This window comes from Haliotis cracherodii, unplaced genomic scaffold (genome assembly GCF_022045235.1).
Source record: "Haliotis cracherodii isolate W230 unplaced genomic scaffold, xgHalCrac1.p SCAF_4, whole genome shotgun sequence".
Taxonomy (NCBI): domain Eukaryota; kingdom Metazoa; phylum Mollusca; class Gastropoda; order Lepetellida; family Haliotidae; genus Haliotis; species Haliotis cracherodii.
In genome coordinates, this window is record NW_027266297.1 from 57,767,485 (window position 1) to 57,795,382 (window position 27,898).

Genomic DNA, 27,898 nt, shown 5'->3' on the forward strand with positions numbered 1-27,898 from the left:
CCCAAGTGATGCAGGTCTCAGACGTTTAGCACTTCGGTGAAACCCATGAGCACGGGTATGGTGCTGACAAACCTAGAAAAACAATTGGGGTGACCGGGATTCGAACCCACTATCATAGGGTTCTGGCGTGCCCAAGGGACGCAACTCTGCACAGCGAATCGCGGCGACTTAGACGACTGGGCCACCCGTGCCCCCGTCAAGTTGAGAGAAAAAGGGTGTTGGTAAGGATTTAACTTCTCTTGCTGAATTAGGACTGGTTCCAGGTCGAAGCTGACGCCTGGTTTATAGGTGTGTAACATGGAGATATTGGACCCTTGACAGATACAGTTTATCAAGGGAATCATGATATTCTGTTTCAGTTAGAGTTGAATACATTAGGTTAACTCTTGGTTCCGTGACCCTATCAATAACAACACGATCCACAATGTCAAGGTCCGTCTGGCGACCAGGTCTTCATGATGACCTCAGCGAGCAATGATAAACCTATCTTCAGTATTTACATCCAGACAGTGGTGGTTGTCACACACACTATGGGCAAGACATATGTGAATTCACCTCTTTATGATCGCAGTCATGCAATGGGGATTTCTTAAAATCTTGCAAATGATTTCTGTCGCTTTTATTTACATCTGACATGAAAAAAAACATCCAGTCAAAACATATATTTTATTTTAGAAAGCTTATATAAATTGTCATGAAGCGAAATATATGTGAACATATATTTTATAAAGTGATTGTTTCAGACAATCAAGAACAGTCACTATTTAGCTGGAAACCATAAGATTACTGAGATTTATGTTATACATATATTCTTATTATAATTCTCATTTAGACAAGCGACAAACAATATTGAAACAAAAGTTATTTCAGAATATATTGCAGAATAAAATATTAAAAAGAAATACTGGGAAATGGTAATTTGTGCTCAGATTTACAAAAGTGGATGTTACACTATTCGATTCCCTCTTTCACAGAAGTAAAAAGAGTATTTTGAAACGGTGAACAATTCCTCCATCCAGAAAAATAGGTTTCTAAGCGGTATTAGCTTCCCTAAACAGATGGAGGCATTTGTCTGGGAGCTCAGCCTTGGCGATTTACTTCGTGTTGGAGAGTGGAGGCAGTGTCATTAATGCCCTTCATACAACATTATCCCGTTTGAATGCTTCTTTTCGAATCCAGGTTTACTCCTCTGCTTCTGTGAGGTATCTGATACAGACACGTATTCATCATCAGCAGCTGAAACTGTCTTCTGATCCACAGGTGGTGGAGGTGGCTGAAGTTTGCCAAGAGGAATGTGTAGACTGTCAGCTGAGTTACTTTCACTTTGAGGTTTGGTGTTTGTGTTGTGTCCTCGTGGATTTGTAGAGTCGTTATGAAGTTGACGTTTGTCAAGAGGAATGTGTGGACTGTCAGTTGAATTACTTTCACTTTGAGGTTTGGTGTTTATGCTGTGTCCCCGGGGGCTTGTGGCGTCGTTATGAAGCTGAACGCTGCCAAGAGGAATGTGTGGACTGTCAACTGAAAAACTTTCACTTTTAGGTTTGGTGTTTGTGTTGTGTCTTCGGGGGTTTGTAGAGTCGTTATGAAGCTGAAGTTTGTCAAGAGGAATGTGTGGACTGTCAGTTGAATTACTTTCACTTTGAGGTTTGGTGTTTGTGTTGTGTCCTCGGGGGTTTGTAGAGTCGTTATGAAGCTGAACGCTGCCAAGAGGAAGGTACGGACAGTCAGTTGAATTACTTTCACTTTGAGGTTTGGTGTTTGTGTTGTGTCCTCGGGGGCTTGTAGAGTCGTTATGAATCTGAACGCTGCCAAGAGGAATGTTTGGACTGTCAGTTGAATTACTTTCACTTTGAGGTTTGGTGTTTGTGTTGTGTCCTCGGGGGTTTGTAGAGTCGTTATGAAGCTGAACGCTGCCAAGAGGAAGGTACGCACAGTCAGTTGAATTACTTTCACTTTGAGGTTTGGTGTTTGTGTTGTGTCCTCGGGGGCTTGTAGAGTCGTTATGAAGCTGAACGCTGCCAAGAGGAATGTGTGGACTGTCAACTGAATTACTTTCACTTTTAGGTTCGGTGTTTGTGTTGTGTCCTCGGGGGTTTGTAGAGTCGTTATGAAGCTGAACGCTGCCAAGAGGAAGGTACGGACAGTCAGTTGAATTACTTTCACTTTGAGGTTTGGTGTTTGTGTTGTGTCCTCGGGGGTTTGTAGAGTCGTTATGAAGCTGAACGCTGCCAAGAGGAATGTATGGACTAGTACTGGAATGAGTGTTCGTGGTTATCTCCTGTCCTGTTATGGAATCTTCCCGACGCTGAGATCGGACATAGAGGGCGTCACTGACCGACAAATGGAGCTCCAGATAACTATCCTCAAAACTGATAGATGCTTCAGTTCCATCAGTAATGGATTCATCAGTCTTCTCATACTCCTCCCCTGAACATGAGAGGTCAACAGGCTTACCTGGTTTAAGGTCTATTTCCATCTGCTGAAAAGTTTCTAGATCTGGGTCGGGTCCTTCAGTTGTTTCATGCACAGTATCATGGACGTTCATTTCACCAACAGGTGTGAGTTGGAGTGTATTGTCTGTATTGGTCTTCTTGTCTGATACTGGCGTTTCTTCTTTCGGGTGACTGAATGTGGCGTATTGTAGTGAAGGTGTTTCTTCTCTGACATCGTTATTCTTTCTTTCTTTAGTTAAGTCCTCAACCTGTAGTACAAAGACGTGATGTGAACTGTTGGTCAAAAGGATACGCTACAACTAATAAACATTTATTTTAGCAGTAAATTACTTTGCACTATGTATGTATACGCAGTTAAAGATTGTTGTGTCGTATCTGTTGTTTTAAATTCTGATAGTCGAATGGTGGCACATTTTACAATGCAGTTACTCTCCTTGGGCGCCCCACATCCCTATATATTGGTTCGAATCCATATGGTTCTAGGTTTGTTGGCACCATACCGTGCTCATGGGTTTTACAAAAGTATAAACATCTAAGATCTGCGTCACTCCGGCCTTTCCTCTTACAATCAAGCCGACACACTGTGAAATGACTGAAATACTGTTCAAAGCGATGTTAAACAATATCCACTCAATAAACTTAAATCTAGTGACATATCAGGTTTCTCAATACAATTTAACTGCACTATAACACTTATGGCTATCGGTGTCCGAAACGTACCCGATATAATTGCGGCAGTGTGATGTCCAAAGACATACCCTTGTATTTTCTATGGATGTACCTGGAAAGACAATACAATAGTCTGGTAGAATAGGTCTTCAGCAACCAATGCTTGCCGTAAATGGCGACCATGCTTGTCGTAAGGGGCGACTAACGGGATCGGGTGGTCAGGCTCGCTGACTTAGTTGATGCATGTCATTGATCCCAATTGCGAGGATGGATGCTCATGATGTCTGGTCCAGACTCGATTATTAACAGACCGCCGTCATATAGCTGGCATATTGCTGAGTGCGGCGTTAAACAACAAACAAACAAGACAATAGTCTGTACTATCAACGTGCACTGGGCATGACGTGGATACCTTAAAGCGGACATATATACTCACCACCAAAAGAAACGCGACCCATAGAAACATATGGAGAAGCATGTACGTTAAGAACACGTCTCCAATGTGTACCACTTAATGACAAAACTAACAATCAGGCAAGTGTTACAACAGTGTCTTTATTCTTATCATGATATGCTGCACGTGATTTCCAAACTTTACAGCTAATCCCGCGCCAGACAAATTGTGCATCTTGAGCCATGGATCTATGACGTCACATGTGATGCGTTCATGAGCGTCGGTTCACACAACATGACAGTATGTTCGTTCGTGCATCGAATCTAATATCTCTTGAATATGAGTAATTCTTCATGTATTAACAAACATGTTTGGTATTCGCCAAACGATATGCACAGCGATATGCACATGATGATGACAGCACTGTGCATGTATCACGATCAAACATGGTGGTTGTGCGAGCCAAGGGAAACATGGACATATAACAGGACAATGACTTGAAACAGTACATTTTGGATAAACACATTGTACAAAATAGTCTAATCTAAATCTGATCATCCATGAATACTTTGTTCCATAATGGATTTTGCTTTTTCATATGATCTCCGTTATCTGTCTTCAAGATTAACTACCACCAACCCTCTCTGCTTAAGGACCAGGGTCCCGTTCCACAAAGCGATCTTAGCGCTACGATTGTCTTAAGTTAGTGTTAAAGAATGGGAGTTACGATCGACTTAGCGCTAAGATCGCTTTGTGGAACGGGGCCCTGCACAGAGTCTGTAGGGGCGGTCGGGTAGCCTAGTGGTTAAAGCGTTCGCTCGTCAACCGCGAAAACCCGGGTTCGATTCCCGACAATGGTACAATGTGTGAAGCCCATTTCTGGTGTCCCCCGCCTTGATATTGCATGAATATTGCTAAAAGCGGCGTAAAATCAAACTCACTCACTCACTCACAGCGTCTGTAAATGTAATGTAATATGTGAGGTGAGGTGAAATGGGGTTTAACGTCGCATCCAAGATTATTGCATATATAGCGACGTGCATGCATGCGGACTGATGCCGATTTATGGCGTTAGCCCACTGAAAAATACACTTTGCGAATATATTGCTGTAACAGGAACTTTTGTTGTTGAGTACAGTAGAAGAACAATCCAAAGTATTGCCATTGGGGCATGGCTATATGGAATATTGTGGTTCTGGAAGAGTACCCTGAGTGAGTGAGTGGGTGGTTGAGTGAGTGAGTGAGTGAGTGTGGTTTTATGTCACTTTTACCAATATTATCACGGCTGGAGATACCGAGGGACACCAAAAAAATGTGTTTCACACATTGTACCCATATCAGGATTCAAACACGGGTCGGCGCGACGAGCTAACCCTCAAGCTACCCGACCGCCCCTGAGGGAGTGAGGATTTTTTCAGGTCGTACGCTAATTTCAACACTTACCGTACACAGTAGGTCAGTACACCAAGTAACACACAGAAGCCAACCAATCCACCTACTATAATCCCAGCAATTTGTACATCAGTTAAATCTGTAAAACAAAAAGAAATAGAGCTGGTATATTGCCGAGTGCAGCGTTAAAACAACACACAACAACACCAACAACTTACACGCACAGGAATTCCAATCAAACAATATTCTTTACCAATATTTACAACACCTCTGTTTATGGCGTCAATCTCTGGCCCCTCCCTGACCTCGACACAGCTCGGAGTGAGGTGTCACTCTCTGGTCAAATAAAGCAAAGGTAATCATGTAACCCTTACCACTATTAACAACAACTCTGGTGATGGGTTCACTCTCTGGCCCCTCCCCTGCCCTGGACACAGCTCGGAGTGTCACCCTGTACTTCACTCCTGCTGACAGACCCTGGATGACCTGACTTTCCTTTCTGTTGGACACATTGACCTGCACCGACGGACCTGAAGACATTAGAAACCATGTCCATATAGTAAATATAACACACATATGAACAGTTATGAGATAGCCATGCAGAAGGCGTGGAAATCACGTCAATTAATTAAATCCGCTTTAAACAGAGCCTGTTTAATATGGAAAGAAAGCCCCAACGGCATAGAGGTGAGCCTGTACATTGAGACCTGGGCCAACTTGCACAAAGCGATCTTAGCAACTTAACATTTTCTTAGCACTCTAAGCTCCTACCTGCACATCCGCCATGATTGTTGGCGGTATAGTTAGACATGGTGATGTAGGGTTTAACTTGAAACGGGCACCTACCTGCACATCCGCCATGGTTGTTGGCGGTATAGTGAGACATGGTGATGTAGGGTTTAACTTGAAACGGGCAGCTACCTGCACATCCGCCATGGTTGTTGGCGGTACAGTGAGACATGGTGATGCACGGTTCAACTTGAAACGGGCACCTACCTGCACATCCGCCATGATTGTTGGCGGTATAGTTAGACATGGTGATGTAGGGTTTAACTTGACACGGGCACCTACCTGCACATCCGCCATGGTTGTTGGCGATACAGTGAGACACGACATAGTAGCTGACATAGATGGGAGTCTCGGCACAGACAAACTTGGTCCACTCCACGCTCAAGGCGTTGTCCGGCTGGTGGCTGGAGAAGACGACTCCACGTGGCGATGGTGGTACTTTGAACAGAGGGTATTTCGGGTCATTATTTCATTATTGTTACCTGAACAAAATAGTGAGTGAGTGAGTATGGTTTTACGCTGCCTTTAGCAATATCCTAGCAATATCACGGCGGGGGACACTAGAAATGAGCTTAACACATTGTACCCAAGTGGGAAATCGAACCCGGGTCTTCGGCGTGACGAGCGAACGCTTTAATCACTAAGCTACCCCACCTCCGTCCTGAACGAAATATATGGTTTTGTTTAGAGTGACTCCACTTTCACAATATATTGTCTATGTGGTGTAGACGTCGGGATCATCCATAAGATCATCTTCCCGAGGCAAGTGAGTTCACTGACTATAAAAGTCCAGTTTCCACCCTGCCGAACTAGGCTGGTATTATGGAGTTACAATTTGGCTGGACTAACGAGTCTATGCATAGTCCAATCAAAATCGCGCAACGAAATCGAAATCCGGTTCGTAAACTGTCATGTAGATTTCGGTCGATTGCAGGATTTGCAAAGCATGTCCACCGCCAACTCGTTGTCAGCATATATTTTCAAAATCTTTTCATGTTGTTAATCAAGGTGCTTACGTGATTTGATGCATTTCGCGATGTAAGACCCGTTTTATCACAATATAGATCTTGATTATCGAGCAGATCGTCCGGACCTGGCGCCGCCATTTTGTTTGAAGCAAATGCAAGTGATACGAGAGGTGGAATCTGATTGGTCCATAGGAGAGGCTTAGACGGGTCATAACTGGTAATAGCCTCTGGTGGCGCTACGATCGGGCCAAGGAATTCCAGCCTAGTTCGGCAAGGGTGGAAACTGGACTTTTAAAGTCAGTTAACTCTCTTGCCTCGAGAAGATGCTATAAAATAGTCTCTGGGACAAAAAACCCAGGCTTCCCCATCCCCAACACACGGAATTAAACGGGTTGTAGTCTTACAGGTATTTATATGTGAGCCCTTCCGTGATGTGTTCAAATGTGTGCATTTTCTTAAGGAATCTGTAGATTTTCAAATTAGTTTAATCAAGTTACTGGATCACATATTTCCTTATATCATAACATATACACATATATCAACTTTAACATGTGCGTTTTGGAAACTACCCGTTTTCTAACGGGTCTAGACAGCACTCATATTGTTCCAAAATATATATGCATATCGATTTATCATTTACACTACATTTATTGCCAACCACATATTTTACAAGACAGCTGGTTTGTGGTCCAGACATATGTTATTTCCTCAATTGTCATTGAACTTGTGTCATTCGAGTCCCAAATGTATTTTGTAGATGTTAAGAAAAAAGTCAGAAATGTTAGTTTCTGGCACATTGTTTCCATTTTCAAAATATATTTGTACGTGACACATATGAAAACCAGTATGTCACGTCCTGCCTACTCCAAGTGTTATGAACATTGACACTAGTGACATGATTATTGACACAATAACGAATCTAATCTTGGCGAATTTTGGATTCGAACCCGTGGATCCTAGATCGGCAAAGGGAAACAACTCCAACAAAACGTTGAGGTGCCTAAGATCACTGATCATCCCTTGGTCAATTGTACATACAAAGACGATATGTAACTCGAGTTCAGCCATGAAACATAGGTATCAAATAGCAATAACCACCTCTGATTACCACCCAACATTAATTTGTATGGTATTCAGGATTATACTTACTACCCATCCTCTGGTGCACACAGAGACTCCACTGGATGCCACTGCTTACATTCTGACTGGCGATCTCCCTCAGCGCTGACACGCCTATCAGCTGGTTGTCAAGGTTACCAGGCATCACCAATTCATCCTCCATAACATCAGGTGGAAAGTGGCGCCACTGTATGGCTTCCTGGAAATAAGGAATGTCAAATCCATTCCATTTCAAATTATATCTGAGATTTCGTCAAATCATCATAGTCAATTTACACTGTTCGAACACCACAGAGAGAAAAAAGGGTAAAAACTCAATGTAACGGGATCGGGTGGTGAGGCTCGTTGACTTGGTTGATGCATGTCATCGTATCCCAATTGCGTGGATCGATGCTCATGGTGTCAATCACTGGATTGCCTGGTCCAGACTCGATTATTTACAGACCGCCGTCGTTAAACAACAAACAAACAAACAAACAAACAAACATTTGTATTAAGGACCGACCATTCGAAATTCTTGGGTGGGGGCATGAGGAAATTGCTTTTTTTCACAAAAACTTATTGCAGCAAAATATTTTTTAGCCAACATTTTCACTTTTTTTTCAACAGTCTGAAGCATAATTTCTGCCCCCCCCCCCCCCCCCCCCCCCCCCCCCACACACACACACACACACCCCCCTCCCGTCCGAATGTCAAATGGTTCGTCCCTTAGTCCTGTCCAATACCACAACAATAACTGTCTTACTTCACATTTCGATGTGATCTTGGACCCGATACAGTAGTACAGGGTGTAGCCTGTGACCCTCCCCTGGTGGGGGTCCTGTGGCCCTGGCGGGACCCCCCAGGTGATGTACAGGGTGGAGCTGTCTGCCTCCACCACGATGTCTGAGGGGTAGGACACTTCTACAATAGAAAACACCATTTCGTTATCAGTATTATAAGGCTGAAATTGTAGGATGGACTTATCACTAAGTCATAGACCTAGCAATATTACGTGACTCTTATACACTAACAGGTAACTATTATATGATAGATAGAGTATTTATACGATATCTGAATGTTGATACACGAATTCGAACACTATATTCTTTAAACCAGTAGGATACACAATACGCTCTTCACTATCTCTATATCATCCTTACTATATAGTTATCTGTAGTAAGGAAGTAGTATGCTCTTTATTAAAATCCGCCTCGAGAGCTTAACATGGCGTCAACAATGCCACCGAGTGACGTCCTCTGAAACACCCCCACAACTCCGCTGTCTCTGTTACAGTCAACAGTTGCACAGGTACATTCTGCAGAACGCCTGAAAACAGTACTACGCTTGTGCTTCGCGAATATTTTTTAATAACTCGTTTATCTTAAACCATTTTGGCATTTGTCTTTGAGACATTACTTTTTCAGCCAGCACTTCCCTGAAAGGTGACCCAACCATTTTGTGTGGACCCACAACACAATATTTTCACCGATATCTATGACACTGAGAAGCCTTCTGTCACTATGAATGTAATTTGTAAAGCATTATTGTCAGATTGAGCTGTGTGTAAATCTCAAATGGTGATGCATTGTCTGGGTAGCGGAAATGATGAAGTAGTGCCTGGTGGATGCAAAGATACATTTCATCTTCTGAAGGAGAGTGTGTGGAAAGCTTTGCAGCGCTCTGATCAAAGGTAATCTGGTAATTCAGAGGTACACACTGGTGAGGTCTGTTACAGCCCATTGTATTCACCGTTATAGTTGGGAATCAAAATTCATTGACAACCAATGCTTGAGAGCTTACGTTTGTAAGGTGGGATCACAATAGGCTTTGACTCTCCTGACAGGCCGACCTGTGTTCCTGCTCTCAAAGTAATGCTATACTCCCGGTCTTTCCTGACCAGCAGGTCATAGGACGTTGCCGACCTTGCCACCTCCATCACCTCGCTTGTTCCGTGCCGCGTGTCCTCCTTCTTTGTTCTGTATAGAGTTATCTCCCCATTGGACTCTTTCAGAGGTACTGGCTTTGGACAATAACAGAAACTGGTCAGACGAGGTAAAAGTAAAATAGTTTACTGAGCCTTGTTCAGAGGGCAGGAAGTTCACATATCTAACGTCATTGATATACCTGAATCTGAAGTTAAACGTCTTAGCTAAATTCGCTTGTTTTGATTTTGCCAATTTGAGCAGGAATTGCGATTCTTATGTATGAAGAAACAAGAGTTTGCCACTAAAGTAGCTATATCCCCCGCCCCTGTTGCAGAATTTATGACATAATTAATTGTAAACAAACCCTAACCTTTTTAACCGAGGAGGAACTTGTCATGGAAAAGGTAAAGAAAGTTCATCTTGTTGCCATGGAAACGTAAAAAATAAAAAGTTTCTAACATTTCTAAATAGCAAAAGGCACCAGTTCAGCATGTACCCGAGAAACCTGCAAAATTTCATGAAAAAAATATTGAACGGTTTATGAGATATGCTCCGGAAACGAACCCTACCCTCACAGAACCTAAGCCCATCTTGTTGCCAAGGTTAGGTAAAAAATAAAAAAACATAAAATTTCTAAATATCAAAAGGCACCAGTTCAGCATGTACCTGAGAAACCTGCAAAGTTTCATGAAAAAATATTGAACGGTGTATCAGTTATGCTCCGGAAACGAAACGTGTCGGACGGACGGACGTGTTGGGCGGACGTGTCGGACGGACGTGTCGGACGGACGTGTTGGGCGGGGGATAATAAGCAAGGGGGAAGCACATTGGGGACCATGGGGATGCCGACGTTTTGCCCAAATGTCCTTTCCTCAAATTTCACTTTTTGCTTCCTTAGTCAACTTCTGATGACGTTTGCTTTCAAATTATCATGAAATTTTGAACATAGTGATGTAACTATATTTATATTCACTACCTTTAGTGCCAAATGACCCATGGGGCATGGAATTTTGCCATATGTTTCTCGTCTGGGGTAGTGGTGATAGATTAAATGTTTGGACAGAGATTTTGAGATTACAAAAAAAACAAAAAACGGGCAAATCCTTTGAGCTTTTGAAAATCCCAATGATATTAATTCCTCTTGTCTTAAACTATTTCTGAGAACATAAAAGAAGCCGTTCTTTGATTGTGATAAGGATTAAGGCTAATCTTTGAGACATTTGCTGTACGCTGCAATGGTAGGACAGTCACATTATGATATATAGATATACGCACCTGCCAGTAGATAGCCCCATTACAATACACATTGTCAGTAGATAGTCCCGTAACGGTACGCACCTGCCAGTAGAGAGTCTTATTACAATACACATTGTCAGTAGATAGTCCCGTAACAATACGCACCTGCCAGTAGATGGTCACGCCGCAGGTATCTAATTGGTTACAGTCATTGTAAACAAAGCTCCCACGCTGCACACCCGGGACGCCACTCGGTACTGCAACAGGGGCATGTTCATAAGAGCGGAATACAGTTTTACCTTGTCGACCTTTATTTAACACGTACCTAATAGCAGCCGGTGTTGGGAACATAAGCATGTTGACAGGGTGTAGATGTCAAAAAGGTCACACAATCGTCATATGGAGATATATTACATCCAAAGTAATCAATGGACGTGCATTGCAACAATTTTGATGCTCACCTTCCCTCAAACTATCATTATGGGGCACGGGTAGCCCAGTGGTCTAAGGCGCCGCGATTCGCTGTGCAGAGTTGCGTCCCATTGGGCACGCCAGAAAGCTATGCTTGTTGGTTCGAATCCCGGTTCGCCTCGATAATGTTTCTAGTTTTGTCAGCACCATACCCGTGCTCGTGGGTTTCACCGAAGTGGTAAACGTATGAGACCTGCATCACTTGGGGCTTTCCTCCCACATTAGGCTGACATGCCGTGATATAACTGGAATACTGTTAAAAGCGGCGTTTAACCCAACTCACTCACTCACTCAAACTAACCTTTAACAATTCATTCACATTTGCAATGAAATCGTAAACCCTGCCCAAACCAGAGTCGTTTCTCCTATATCATATTGTAATGTGACTGCCGATGTGACGTTAAATTATAACTCTCTCACTCACTATAAGTAACAGTATAAAGTAAACTTTTGAGCTCATACCATCTTCCAGTGTGTCCACGTCTAGGGTGGTCCAGTCACTGTAAAAGCCTTCAGTTTTGTTAGATTTATATCTCAGTGGGATGCACGACACTCGAAATCTGTATGTCCGGGCCGGATGTAGGTCACACGCAGTTACCTCCCTTTCACTGGTGTTAAACTGAAAACATAACATAGACTCCACTGCACGAATTACATTGTACTATAAATTGTTTCGTATGGTATGCGTATTAAACACTCTTCCTATCCCTATCAAATTTGGAGTAGTAAATTTCAGGTGAAGCAAATAGGTGTTTCTGTGGGACCTCTACAGACGGATATCCTTGTCCGTGTTATGGCTGACGTGTAACGCCGGATCAACGCATGTGACGTCGCGAGGTGAAATTGGGTTTTACGTCGCGTCCAAGATTATTCCACTTATATAGCGACGTGCATGCACGTGTGTGTGTGTGGCTGCTTGTACTAGTCAGGACTGATGCCGATTTATAGTGCTAGCCCACTGAGATACCATGCCGCGGTTTAACATGAATACCTCACTCAGAAACAGTATACTGACTCCGAGCCGACCAGTCCTTGTTTTAGCCCCTAAATGCCGAGCGCCAGACAGGGTAACAACAAGTACCATCTTTTAACGTCTTTTGGTATGATGCGGAGACCACGGGGGCGGTTACGGCAGCCTGGAAATAACGGAGTATGAACCAGCATGTCAATGATGTTACGCCGTCTGAGTACGATGTCATGCTATCATGCCTGACCCCCTGGTACTTTTAGTCACCTCTTACGACAAGCGTAGGTTGCTTGGGATCAGTTCCCCACTGAATCACCACACTATATCCCTATGGAATGTGGAGTAGTATGTTTAAGACAGAATCCTGTTCCTTTATATGACGTGCACTTTGTACATCATGACCCTACTGGAGCTAATGGATATCCCTGTCAAATGTGGAGTAGTGTGTTACAGGTGGGTCAGCAGGTTTACCTTTAAGACAGAACCCCGTTCCTGCAGGACGAGCACTGTGTACATCATGAACCTACTGGAGCTAATGGATATCCCTGTCAAATGTGGAGTAGTGTGTTACAGGTGGGTCAGCAGGTTTACCTTTAAGACAGAACCCTGTTCCTGCAGGACGTACACTGTCTACATCATGACCCTACTGGAGCTAATGGATATCCCTGTCAAATGTGGAGTAGTGTATTACAGGTAAGTCAGCAGGTTTACCTTTGAGACGGAACCCCGTTCACTGTGCACTGTGTACATCATGGCCCTACCGGAGCTAATGGATATCCCTGTCAAATGTGGAGTAGTGTATTACAGGTGGGTCAGCAGGTTTTCCTTTAAGACAGAACCCCGTTTCTGCAGGACGAGCACTGTGTACATCATGACCCTACTGGATCTAATGGATATCCCTGTCAAATGTGGAGTAGTGTATTACAGGTGGGTCAGCAGGTTTACCTTTAAGACAGAACCCCTTTTCTGCAGGACGAGCACTGTGTACATCACATCATGACCCTACTGGAGCTAATGGATATCCCTGTCAAATGTGGAGTAGTGTATTACAGGTGTGTCAGCAGGTTTACGTTTAAGACAGAACCCTGTTCCTGCAGGACGTGCACTGTGTACTTCATGACCCTACTGGAGCTATTGGATATCCCTGTCAAATGTGGAGTAGTGTGTTACAGGTAAGTCAGCAGGTTTACCTTTAAGATGTAGTCCTGTTCCTGCAGGACGTGCACTGTGTACATAATATTCCTTCCGTACTGTGTATGGTACCACCGGAGATACAAACACGTGCTGGTCATATTCTCTACAGTCAATGAATGCACAGGAGCTGGTTCCACTGTAAACATAGAGCTTTAGTAAATGTTTGCCTCTGTAAGGGGTTTATTTATGTTTTTATTTCTTGTGAATACACAATTCTGAAGATGTCTTTCTTCAGGGAGAGAATATAGACAGGGGTAGTTTTTAACCCCAACACATGTAATATGTGACAGAACGGTAATATTTTCTAGTATGGATTTTCGTATTTTTAAATGAAAAATGGGACAAATACATTTGCTTCTTCACAGTTGTACTTTCAACATGCGTGATCTTTCTAACAAGATTTCATACAACTCTTGCCCCGAAGTTGTTTGATCAAGGTTACAACATTCAATGCCTCAGTAAAGCTTTCAAAAGTTGGGAGAAAAATTTTACAATTGGGAGACAATTCCTTATTTCGACTTGTACCATACGTCCCCGTGTTTATTCAGGTGAACAATTGACTTGCCTTTGCTTGTGTTTGTAACGGGTGCCAGTGTTGGGGCAAGATACGATCACCTTTTCACGAACTTTTTGCCATCCCTATTTGATGGGGATTCATATACACATGATCATGATAAAGTCGGTCCTACAATCGACTCTGTTTTTGCCAGAGAATTCTTATGAATATGGAAAGTGTTTTACCACTGAACAAGTACTGAAATGTAAAGTCATGCTCATTATATAAACATTTATCTCACCTAGTGTCAGTCCTGTCACAGTCACCCAGTCAGATGTAGCAGCTGTTCCATTGCTAGCCTTGACACACCTGACAGTGACAAGCATCTGGTACCGAACTGAAACCTTGAAAGAATTTCGACCCTCGTTTTCTTTCCAGCTGCAGGAAGTCTTGCCCTGGTGGGGACAGGCGCTCGGCTGACCACGACTACGAAAAGAAGGGCTCCATTAATGAAAAACTGGTTCCTGTGGGTCAATTGGCGAAAGCTTGGAGCGATACATGATGTTGTTCAAGGATGGATATATGGTGTGGTTTCAGGGTGGATATATGATGTGGTTTAAGGATTGACATATGATTGTGGTTTAAGAGTTGACATATGATTGTGGTTCAAGGATGGATATATGGTATGGTTTAAGTGTGGATATATGGTCTTGTTCACGGATGGATATATGGTGTGGTTCAAGGATGGATATATGGTGTGGCTTCAGGGTGGATATATGATGTGGTTTAAGGATTGACATATGATTGTGGTTTAAGGGTTGACATATGATTGTGGTTCAAGGATGGATATATGGTATGGTTTAAGTGTGGATATATGGTCTTGTTCAAAGATGGATATATGGCGTGATTTAAGGGTGGGTATATGGTGTGGTTTAAGTGTGGATATATGGTGTGGTTTAAGTGTGGATATATGGTGTGGTTTAAGTGTGGATACATGGTGTGGTTTAAGTGTGGATATATGGTGTGGTTTAAAGGAGGATATACAGCGTGGTTTACACATGAATGCATGGTGTGATTTATGGATGGATATATGGTGTGGTTCAAGGGTGGATGTTTGGTTTGGTTCAAGGGTGGATACATGGCGTGGTTTAAGGTTGGACATACATGTAGTGTGTAGTTTAAGGTTGGATATATGGTGTGGTTTAAGGGTGGTTATGTCGTGTGGAGCAATTCTTTCTTGTCTCCACTATTAAGCATATCAATGGTTCGTTAGACGTGGCATTTTAATTGACTGGAGCTCTACAAAAGGCATGGTGTCCTTTCGGCAGATAATCGATGTTATGACCTGGACGTTTTATATTAAATTCTACAGGGCTTGAATACACGTGAAGCACGTGCAGAATGTTTCCTAACCACTGTTGTCATTTCCTTGAACAGTTTCGCAAACAAACAACCATCACATACATGCATGTTATATTACTTACAAGTGGTTCACTGTTTGCGTTCAAACACAGGCAGCACTCTATGCATCTTCCCGAGGCAAGAGAGTTAACTGACTTTAAAAGTCCAGTTTCCTCCTTTGCCGAACTAGGCTGGAATTACTGGGCACGATCGTAGCGCCACCAGTGGCTATTACCAGTTATGTCCCGTCTAAGCCTCTCCTATGGACCAATCAGATTCCACCTCTCTCATCACTTGCGTTTGCTTCACACAAAATGGTGTCGCCGAGTTAGGACGATCTGATCGATAATCAAGATCTATATTGTGATAAAACGGGTCTTACATCGCGCAATGCATCAAATCACGTGAGCACCTTGATTAAAAACATGAAAGTATTTTGCAAATATCTGCTGACAACGAGTTGGCAGTGCACATGTTTTGCAAATCCTGCAATCGACCGAAATCTGAACGACAGTTTACGAACCGGATTTCGATTTCGGTGCGCGATTTTGATTGGACTATGCATAGACTCGTTAGACCAGCCAAAATGTAACTCCATAATACCAGCCTAGTTCGGCAAGGGTGGAAACTGGACTTTTATAGTCAGTTAACACTCTTGCCTCAGGAAGATGCACTCTATGTAAATCGCATTATGTTATGCCTCATGGGAAATATTCTGCTTCGATCCCGTCACTTAAGAGAATAACCAGTCTCGGTTATCCGCCGAAACGGATCCTATTGGGCGTCAAGGGCTAAATAGTGGTGAGAACGATATGAATGGATTCGCTGGTAACACCAGGTGTTCGCGTAAGGGTAAGCCATTCGTCACCACTCGCCCCTTTCCGTAACCTGCAAGAAGACTCTTCCCCCTATCGATGACTGTTTGTGCGAAAATACGACAAACCAATCAGAATGGGCGTATGATTTCGAGTTCTTTGTCAAATAACCCCTCAAAAATAGTTTTTGATTTTACATATGTCTTGCATCTAAAAATATACACAAGACACAGTTAAATGTGTTCAATCATATTGTATAATTCCGCACGTCCCTATGTGCTTTAAATTGCATCTGAAAAATATATAATATTTAGGGAAATATATGTGAACCATTACGCAACGAGTTGACAATTGTTTTAGGTATGCCCGTTTGCGCTAAGACGGAACCCAGTCGCAAAAATGGCCATGAGAGGGACACGAGTCGCTATTCGGCTTGTCCCCGAATAACACGAGTTGGTCACGAATGAAGGGTAAGCCTGACCTACCGTAGCGGTAGCACCCGATACTCACACAATTTGCATAAAACGCTTGACGCCATCCAAGCAGCAGGAAGCGAAATTAAAAAATTCTGACAACTGTTTGTTCTTATACCGAGACAGATTGGCGGGTATTTTTTATTCATTTTGCATCCAGAATTAAGCCAGACCCAGCGACACAACTGTTTTTTTTCAAATGGTTCTGGTCCCCAATTTCACAAAAATGATCAGGAAGTCACCGTTTGATATATTTCGAATTATTTGTATTTGCTGTAACTTTCCAGATCCATTAAAGACGGTTATGGTTTTGTTTCTACACACAAAAAACATTAATGCTGATCGAATGAAGATTTTATTTTGAGTTTTTTAATGGAGATTAATAAAATGTTGGTAGAGAGATCATTACTTAATACTTTTTATAATTTGAACTTCAATGTTCAAAGGATCCAGTTTTGTACTAAAGGTCCCAGTTACCTTTGTATTGTTCGTGATATTGTCGACCATGCACAAGAAACGCTACATAATTATTACCCTAATACCCAATACAGTTCGGATTTCACCATGTCCTTGTTTATAAAGTCCACTCCCAGGTCCCACGTGCAGGTCATGTTCCTCCAGTCAAACACACGGCAGTCGATCTTCTCCACCTTCTTGGGCCGATCTGGGACAAACAGGAATGAAGATCTTTTTTTCTCTCAAGCAATGTTTTCTCAAAATTATTAAAAGCTTATCTTGATTTTATAGCAGAAATAAAACCTGTTTCTCTTGGTGATGGTGACTCAGAATCAACTTTAATCGGTTCATGTTTGAAGACAATCTCTGATATATATAATCTGGTATACACGTAAAATACTGAGGGCAGCGAAGTTTTCATATTTTTTTTCATGACAATGCTTCAAAGCAAAACGGTTGCAAAGTATTACCTGGGCCCACTTGCACAAAGCGATCTTAGCGCTAAGACTATTGTAAGCCTATGTTAAAGTATGGGAGTAACGATCATCTTGGCGCTAAGATCGCTTTGTGGAAGTTGGTCCTGGTATTTACTGGGTATAGTGTTCATGCATGTGTTATGACATAGTGTCATTATGTATGTATAAGTATAAACGTTATATCCTGATATTAAAAATATCTACAGGTAACAGATACATGACAGGGAATTTTATATAACCAGATCAACGGTGATGAGCCTGAGACAGAAACTGAAAAGCTTTGTGAAATGGGGTTTAACGCCGCGTCCACGATTATTGCACTTATATAGCGACGTGTATGCACGTGTGTGTGGTGTGGTGTGGTGCGGTGCGGTGCGGTGCGGTGCGGAATGATGTGTGGTGTGGTGTGGTGTAGTGTGGTGTAGTGCGTGCGTGCGTGTGCTTGTATTAGTCCGGACTGATGCCGATTTATTGTGTTAGAACATTGAGATACCATGCCACAGTTTAACATGAATACCCCACTCAGACACAGTATACTGACTCCGAGCCGACCAGTCCTTGTTTTAGCCCCTTAATGCCGAGCGCCAGACAGGAAATGTTACTGAGACAGACTTAAAATACTTTCTCACTCTGTAATTCTCGATGTGTAACCTGGGGCTATGGCCTATATCATTTCTGTGAATAAACTACTACTAAGGATAATAGACACAAAAGTGAAACGGCAGTCTCCGAAACGAAAATATCAATGTACAGTTACAGTGATGACAATATGTTCCAAGGTAAGCTTACACGTTCTAGGGGTCAAGGTCACTAAAGACGGCTTCCCATGCTATGACACTCAAAGAAATGGGAAAGTTTTCTTACTGAGAAAACGTTAAGTACTTACAATCCACGCTGACGTTTTGACTATCTATGATGACACTGCTTCCATCCGTCTTGTTCAGTTTACAGACGTAGCTCCCCTGATGAATGCCTGATGTGATGGGGAAGTCGAGTTGGATGGCTCGGTCACCTAGAGGGGTGATGTATTGCATGGGAAGTACCCTCTCTACATCATCAAGATCTTTAACGAAGAACAGTGATCCAGAAACGTTGCCAGGGAAACTGTCTGAGGTCACGGTGCAGTTCAAGGTCAAGGTCTCATTGATAAATCTAAATGGATTACTGGGGAGCACTTCTGAAAAGATGCAAAACCACCACATTTCAAACAGAAATGACAGAAAAAACACCAAGTTACCTAAAAAGAGGTCATTCAATTTTGAACTGAAAACTTCAAAAACATACTGATTGATCCGACCGTTCGCTGGCACCAAATTTTATGATTCATTGGGATGTAGACAAGGAACATCATAAGAGCCTAAACGGCACAGGGTGTGTTCTGTGTTCGGTCTTTCCAGTGATAAAACATTGATCGTAGCATACAATAAACCACACAAACATTTAAGCACTATTGATATGCCCTATTTAAAAAAGCACTCCAAATGTAGCCTTGATTGACAACGGTATAAGGATCTATACCGGAACGTCGTTTTTACAGTAAATAAAAAAGTTGTTATCCATAAATTGCCTCTACTTTGTCCATATGCTATACGTTACACATGTATACCTGTTTTGTGATCACAGACTAGCCAACCTAGCTATTATTCATGGCTACGATAATTTTTTTTGTTTAATGGCAATAGAGCTCAATACAACTGGCTGTCTACACACTGCCAAACTCTGGGTTCAACTCTTTCTGTCTCAGATACGTAAATATACCACAAAGTTTACCCCGAAAGCAGACCTATTCAACATATTTGATTATAAATACTGTTTGTTTGTTTGCTGTTTAACGACGCACTCAGCAGTATTCCAGCTATAAGACGGTGGTCTGTAAATTATCGAGTCTGGACCAGACAATCCAGTGATTGACATCATGAGTATCGATCCACGCAATTGGAATATAATGACATGCATCATCAACCAAGTCAGCGAGCCTGACCGCCCGATCCCGTTAGTCAGCTCTTACAAGCATAGTCGCCTTTTACGGCAAGCATGGGTTGCTGAAGACCTAATCTACCTCCGGATCTTCACGGGTCACATTGACTTGGAAATAGTTCAACTCGGTCAGTTAACTAGGACACAGTTCCCGCTGTTGGGATGGCCAATAACTTCTAATCCTTTAAGACTTTTCAAACATATGTTATTTATGGAATTGATTGAGATAAAGACAGGTCGATCAGTGTAAACAATAATACAAACCATTCATCTGTTAATGTTCATGAATAATAGCTTCAAAGGCTTAGAACTGTGTCTTCCTCAAGTTCAGCAATGGTAATACGTGTATGTGACAGTATACGTTTTTCTCCATCATTGAATCTTAATTGATGGAAGTTGATGGACATAGGGTCATCATCAAGGCTTGTTCTCCCAGCCTTAAACATAGGTGCCCAACGTTTAACAGTGGAACACACTTGTGACATGCGGCCATGAATTTCTTGGGGAGTACTTTTCTCAGGAGTCAAAACCTCGATGACTGCTCGGTACTCGTTCTTTTTCATTTCTCTGTCCATTTGGAGCCCTATCACGTTCAACTGGCTGTCACTAATACACAAACGACCGCAACAGACCAAATACACTTGCAATGAACTACTCAAACAATGTACTACATTGACTAGTTCACTTTGTTATGGCCCATAGTTGAAAGTTATCACACTTAGAACGTTTTGGCCTGCTCTCGTATAGCTGGAATATTGCTGAGTGTGGCGTTAAACAACAAACAAACTACGCGTTCAGTGCTTGTTAAGTCGATCTCGTCAGGCTTGCGGATATTTAAATGCTATAAACAAATCATTTTCGTGAACGCGTAAGTTTGAATTTGGCTGAACATAATAAATAGTGCTTTTCATATTATGTTATTTTCCCCGCTTTCGTTGTTGTGTGGTTTGTGGAACCAGAGACAATGGTCTCTGGTGGAACCCAGCTATTCCAGTAATGGAACAAAGGACGTACCCCCATGCTGTGTGTCTTGCAAGGTGAGGGAGAGAGACAAGACAAGCAGGACAGCCCCGGGTATCCCGCGCCGTCTTGTGAGGCCTGCCATGATGGTTACATCCTACTCCAACTGCTGTCCCCCTAGTGAAGAAGAGAATTTTTGTGAGGTATGTTCTTTACCAGAAGAATTAAATAAAAGCTCCCAAACCCTTTTCATAATCAGAAGAACCATTCTACTCCACAGGCGTTTATCAAAAAAATGGATTTGTGATATCAATAACTCACTTGGATTATGAAAAATAAAGGAAGGAAGGAAGGACGGACGGACGGAAGAACGAACGAACGAACGAACGAACACTCGAAAGAACGAACACACGAAAGAACGAACGACCTTAATGTCATACCACAAAAGATAGGCTACTCGTTAACAAAATTGGCTGTCAGGTCTAAAACGCATTTAACCTTATGGATATATGTTGGTGTTTTTTTATGTTTATTACTAATAAATTTCCATAAATTTTGCCATTTAATAAATTAAACATAAGATCCCACTAATAAAATATTACTCCATACTCATAATGACACGGAACAGTTAATGTTAAAAGAAGAATTAAAGCTAAAACACATTATATTTATTAATATCTAAAATTCAACATAAGTTTAAGATATCGCAAAAGCAATAACATTAAATCATCAATATGAGTACAAGAAGTATAAAATCAAGTATTGATGTAAAACAAGAATTACAAATGCACATACATACGTCCCTAGATTAGGATCTGTGGGTTAAAGGGTCGGCGGTGATGTTGAATTTTGATGTGTTACGTATGGATGTCACAGACACATCATCGTGCAATACACTCATCAAAAAAGGAAACACACAGGTAGTATTGGATATAAGTTATTGGAAAATGTTGGTGACCTGATATTCGACAAACGGTGCGTCAAAACGATTTGCATTGTCTTAAACGACATTGTTTTCACACTTTTTCAAAAATGTCACGGAAGAAAACAGTAAAGCAAAATGCACGTGCAAGTTATGGCATTCGTAACTCGTGGTAGTGGCTATAAAAAGGCAAGCATAAGCCAATAATTTGTCATTCAATGGTCAAAAGTTTTTAAGTTAAAAAATGCCGAGACTCAGCGCTGCCGATCGGAACATCGCCATAGGACGTATCCAAAGAGAGAAATCGCAGTCTTCTGTTGCTCGCCGCTTCAACGTCCACCAAAGTACCTTTTCCGCCTTTGTGACCGATACACACTTTTCAGTTTCACTGCAGACCGTCCGAGAAACGGTCGACCAAGAGTTACTTCCCTTGCACAGAATCGCTACATTCGACGGTTGCACCTACGTCATCGCAATGCCACAGCTACGGAGACTGCAGGATGCATCCCTGGTTTGAGGGAGGAATCGGACCAGACTGTCAGGAACCATCTTCGCGAGGCTGGAATCCAACCAAGAAGCCCAGTTATCGCCCTTGTTTTGCAACAGCCATGGCAGCCATATCGACAGCGACGCTTGCGTTGGTGCAGACCTTACATCCTTGGAATTTGAGAAACTGGAGGCGAGTGTGGTTTAGCGATGAATCACGATTTCTTCTTCGCCGTCGAGATGGAAGACAACGTGTTTATCTTCGTCGAAATGAGCAGTTTGACCCACATTGTGTACGTGAGTTCGACAAATTAGGTGGCGGTAGTGTGATGGTACTTGAATCACATTCCCCAGACTCACCTTCTTCCAATCATTGACGGCCAGAGGGAGCTGTTTCAACAGGACAACGCTCCATCGTGTCAAGGTAGACTATCTTCATAATGCCAACATCAACGTCTTGCCCTGGTCGTCGAGATCTCCAGATCTCAACCCAATCGAACACCTCTGGGATGAACTCGAAGTCAACGTCAACGTCAGAACACGCCGCAGACACTCCCACAACTGACCAACGCGTTACAAGCAGAATGACACAGAGTTGCTCAGGACAGAATTCGTACACGTATCCAGTCAGTGCTGAGGAGATGCAGAGCCGTCATTGGTGACCGGGATTGTCACACGAGACACTGAGTTTAGCGCAACCTTGTGGCCTTATGTGACATGAAAATGGACAGTTTTCAATGCCTTTGTACAGCGACAACTTGTGACTATCGAGCTCCAAAATTTCGTATTTGTATCTATGATATCAAATTAAGTATATCGACTTTATTAGGAACAATAAATGTACTGAAAATTTACCTGTGCGTTTCTTTTTTTTTGAAGGTGTACATACATATATACATGTGTAATAAGATTATTTGGGGATCAAATCTTGGATTATACATTTTGAGAAGTGTCAACTATTTGTTATCCATTTTTTCATGTTCAGTTCATGTATATTAAATAAACTACAAGTCTACAACAAGTCTAAACTTATTCCTTGTTTGTTGTTGAACCCGCGAAGATCCGGGTTAGAATAGATCTTCAGCAACCCATGCTTGCCGTAAAAGGCGACTATGCTTGTCGTATGAGGCGACTAACGGGATCGGGTGGTCAGGCTCGTTGACTTGGTTGATGCATGTCATCGTATCACAATTACGTAGATCGATGCTCATGATGTCAATCACTGGCTTGTCTGATCCAGATTATTTACAGACCCCCGTCATATAGCTGGAATATTGCTGAGTGCGCTGAACAACAAACCAACCAACCTTATTTGTTGACAATGGCATTGCATGGATCAGTTCATAACGGTATAGGGGTTAAGGTTTTACTGTTGTGTGCCCTGAACCATGGAGTTGGTTTGATAACACTGTGGCAAGGTGCACTGTAGGCAGTAAGAGAAGACAACCTTTGTTCAAGCAGGACTATGCAAGAAGTATTTTTTTGTATTAAACTGCCTGGTGGTTATCAGTCCTGCTTCCTCAGGTAAGTACTGTAAATAGCTTCCACATACATCTGTAGCATTATGGATACAGGTAAATATCTATTGCTACTATTATTTTTACCTAGTATTTGTGATGGCATTGATAGGATCGTGAATTAGCAATCAGTTGATGGAGGTAAGAATGGAAACAGTTGTAATCTGTATGACTCTTCATAGATTAATCATAACAGCCAATCCTAATATACTACAGTAAACTACGGTTATAACGAACTCAAAGGGACCACTAATTTTAGTTCGTAATAACCGTAGTTCGTTATAAGTATATATACAGCCTATGTACAACAAATGGTCGGGACTAAAAAATAGGTTCGTTATATCGGTTAGTTCGTTATAAGCGTGTTCGTTATAAACGTAGTTTACTGTACAGTAAACTACGGTTATAACGAACTCAACTGGACCACTAATTTTAGTTCGTTATAACCGTAGTTCCTTATAAGCATAGATACAGGATAACTACAGCAAATATTCGGGACAAAAGTAAGTTCGTTATATCGGTTAGTTCGTTATAAGCGTGTTCGTTATAAACGTAGTTTACTGTACAGTAAACTACGGTTATAACGAACTCAACTGGACCACTAATTTTAGTTCGTTATAACCGTAGTTCCTTATAAGCATATATACAGGATAACTACAGCAAATATTCGGGACAAAAGTAAGTTCGTTATATCCGTCAGTTCGTTATAAGCGTGTTCGTTATAAACGTAGTTTACTGTACTTGAGTAACAGTGCTTCTTTAAGACATTAAAAACAGTTATCGTAAATAGCTGAAAACTTTAATAAGCATGTGAATGAGAGAAAGTAATCTCTATTAATCAACACTGTCAAGCAACTGCCAATACTTTTTTTATCGAAAAATAACACCCCAAGTGAAAAGTATGATTCCGGATGTAAATGCGCTTTATACCTCCTTGTTCCTCAGTGTTCGTGTTCATACTCTTCACACAGGTGGAAGCTGTGTGCTAAACGCCAGTCTGCAAAGACCGCCTCCGTGGCCTAGTGGTAGAGCGTCCGCCAGGAGAGCGGAAGGTCCGGGGTTCGATCCCCGGCCGCGTCATACCAAAAGACGTTAAAAGATGGTACTTGTTGTTACCCTGTCTGGCGCTCGGCTAAAACAGGGACTGGTCGGCTCGGAGTCAGTCAATCTCGTTAAAATGAGATCTAAGTACTCGCTGCCGCTAAACACAGATCTGAGGACATCCCATTACGGGTCACGACAGAACGACCTTTCGCGAACTTTGACCGAACACTGAAATGACTAACAAGAAGTCGACATCATTACGGCACTCGTTCCAACATGACGACATCTATTTCAGACTACGGTTTAAAAATATGTTGACACAGTTCTCGCGTAAAATTTTGAAAACTGAACAAACGCACATTCCGGGATGTCTAATAAATGGCTGAGATTGTAAGGCAGTGCTTCCCACGTACTGTGCAAGGCCTCCTCAGTTCAAATGTTTATCCTACGGAAGCGAGCGATAGATTATAATTTTGATGGAATAAGTCGTACGGGCCGTAACTGTCGTTCGGAATACCCCGTGTTAACGTTTTCGAGGTTACATGATTAGCAAAAAACATTCCGACTGTCTCTTTCATGATCTGGTAAGCGAAGCTTTGATTGGTCGGATGAAAGGTCGTTCTGACGTGACCCGTAATGGGATGTCCTCAGATCTTTGTTGGGCGGTAGCGAGAACAGAGGTCTGATTTTAATGAGGCTGGGAGTCAGTATGCTGTGTCTGACTGGGGTATTCATGTTAAACTGCGGCATGGTATCTCAGTGAGCTAGCACTATAAATCGGCATCAGTCCGGACTAGTACAAGCAGCCACACACACACACACACACACACACACACACATACACACACACACGCGCGCGTACATGCACGTCGCTATATATATGTGCAATAATCTTGGACGCGACGTTAAACCGAATTTCACCTCACCTCACCTCAGTCTGCAACAAGTAAGTCTGCGTCCGATTCCGACTATATCATTAGCATTGTATATGAAGTCCACAGTTGATAGGCATAGTTCATATGCCACCACGTGACCCTAGTATCAAGTGAACACAGTTTATCCTGGTTTCAAATGCAGTTAAATCCTGTCCAGAATTGTGCATATTGAAACAATCCTTCGTGGATTATTATATTTTTTTTAATCCTTTGTCGTTATTTTACTTCTGGGTCGTCTAGATATTTGAACGCACTCATGATAAAGAGCATAGCAGAACAAGGAAAGCGAATTTGCAGACATCTTAAAGACTGACCGCATAGGGTGTGTGAGGTGAAATGGGATTTAACGTCGCGTTCAAGATCATTGCACTTATATAGCGTGTGTGTGGCTGCTTGTACTCGTCCGGAGTGATGCCGATTTATAGTGCTAGCACACTGAGAGACCAAGCTACAGCGCAACATGAATACCACACTTAGAAACAGTACACTGACACCGAGCCGACCAGTCCTTGTCTTAGCTCCTTGATGCCGAGCGCCAGGCAGGGAAACAACAAGTACTATCTTTTAAGACGCAATCAGGGATCGAACTCTCCGGGCAGACGCTTTACCACTAGACCACGGAGGCGGTCCCGACCAGAAAGAGAGAGAAACAACACATCAGGGTCCACTTGCACAAAGCGATCTTAGCGGTAAGATGATCGTAAATCCCATTCTTCAGCGTTGGCTTGCGATAGTCATAGCGCTAAGATCACTTTGTGGAAGTATACCATATACTGGTTATTATTTGACTAGTAGTGAGCACCCTTAATTAACACTTGCCAGGTGTGTTTGTTTGTTTGTTGTTTAACACCGCACTCAGCAATACTCCAGCTATATGACGGTGGTCTGTAAGTAATCAAGTCTGCACCAGAAAATCCAGTGATTGACATCATGAGCATCGATCCATGCAATTGGAATCGATGAAATGCATCAACCAAGTCAGCAAGCCTGACCACCCGATCCCGTTAGTCGCCTCTTACGACAAGCATAGGGTGCTGAAGACCTATTCTACCCCGGATCTCCACAGGCACTTGTCACGTGGACTAATCCTATCATATAATCGTTAGCTGTTTCTATATCATAAATGAAAAGTTGGCCCAGTGTAACTAAACCTCATGTAGCACGTTATCAATGTTTGAAGCCGAGAGGAAGTGCAAGGTGCATTTACAAACAAACACCCACTTCCTCCTTAAAACGATTTCGAAAGCATCCATGAAGTCAAGCTGTCGATAACATTGAGTGGTTGAAATACCACGTGCTCGTACACCGTGAAATCGTGTTAAACTCACACAGTAGACCTACACACGTTTAGTGGTCACGATCCTCATGCGTTCATGTAAATTTAGGTTATCATGACATACTCAGGTTAGGAGTTCATTTTACCATGTGAATAAGAAGTGAGCATTATTCTCAGAAATTCACATGACACATCTCGCATGCAAGCCTCACACATCTTATTCAGCTGACGGTGACACCTGTTGAGACACGGGACATGAGAAATCACATACCACAACATATCAAGTGTTCTGAGGTGCAACCTACCTGGATGTTCCCTTCCCGCGATGTGTCTACCACTACCCAAGAGGGGTGGATGTACAACCCTGCCACGCCATGGCGTTTCCTGACAACGAGGAAATAAGTCGAATTGGTTTCCTGTTTAAAATAGCTCGACGGTTGGTTGGTTGGTTGGTTGGTTGTTTAACGCCGCACTGAGCAATATTCCAGCTATATGATGGCGGTCTGTAAATAATCGAGTCTGGACCAGACAATCCAGTGATTAATATCATGAGCATCGATCCACGCAATTGGGATCGATGACATGCATCAGCCAAGTCAGCGAGCCTGACCACCCGATCCCGTTAGTCGCCTTTTACGGCAAGCATGGCGCGACGGGAGAGAAGCCTATCCAAACGAACATTTATCCGTTATAGTCACACTGTAGATATATGCACCTTTCAAATCTAGCCGCCGGCGAAACGGTACATATATGACGTCAGTCCTGTATCATCACAGATCTTTTATAACATTATACAAGTCCGTGATGCAATCATTAAGGAAATACGTATTTCCTCTATTAGACGCCGGGCCTCTAATAGAAGCCGGGTCAATTGTTCAGTGCAAAAAATAGAAGCCGGGCCTCTCATAGACGCCGGGTCGATCAATTGATACAATTAATGATCCCTTTTTGGGACCTAAATTACATAATGAGGACTCCCTTTCTCTTCCGGTAACTCCACGTGTGCCTGAAAACGGTCCTCGATCCGATATGTCGGGACATTCGTGGTCACAGTGAAATGGGGGTATTAATAGACGCCGGGCCTCCAATAGACGCCGGGCCTCTA

At 42.5% G+C, this 27,898-nt stretch overlaps 1 protein-coding gene across 1 annotated transcript; it reads right to left on the reverse strand.

The window, feature by feature from the left end:
- Positions 1-777: 777 nt before the first annotated feature.
- LOC139478797 (cell adhesion molecule Dscam2-like) lies at positions 778-27,160 on the reverse strand. Its single transcript, XM_071261425.1, has 16 exons — positions 27,099-27,160; positions 20,668-20,790; positions 18,563-18,853; positions 17,279-17,408; positions 14,357-14,541; positions 13,556-13,695; positions 11,861-12,017; positions 11,093-11,184; positions 9,567-9,786; positions 8,530-8,687; positions 7,815-7,983; positions 5,980-6,135; positions 5,283-5,438; positions 4,960-5,047; positions 3,174-3,234; positions 778-2,701 (listed from the first exon to the last, which is right to left on the reverse strand). The coding sequence occupies exons 2-16, from the start codon at positions 20,756-20,758 to the stop codon at positions 1,127-1,129; spliced, it is 3,669 nt and encodes a 1,222-aa protein (XP_071117526.1). The 5' UTR covers positions 20,759-20,790; positions 27,099-27,160; the 3' UTR covers positions 778-1,126.
- Between the last annotated feature and the right edge of the window lie 738 nt (positions 27,161-27,898).

Coding starts and splice junctions, on each gene's coding strand:
- LOC139478797 (XM_071261425.1), bottom strand. CDS start 20,758: ATGGCAGGCCTCACAAGACGGCGCGGGATACCCGGGGCTGTCCTGCTT. Junction 17,409..18,562: donor TCAAAACGTCAGCGTGGATT/GTAAGTACTTAA, acceptor TGTTTGTCCCAG/ATCGGCCCAAGAAGGTGGAG. Junction 6,136..7,814: donor TGTGCACCAGAGGATGGGTA/GTAAGTATAATC, acceptor CTCTGTTCAAAG/TACCACCATCGCCACGTGGA.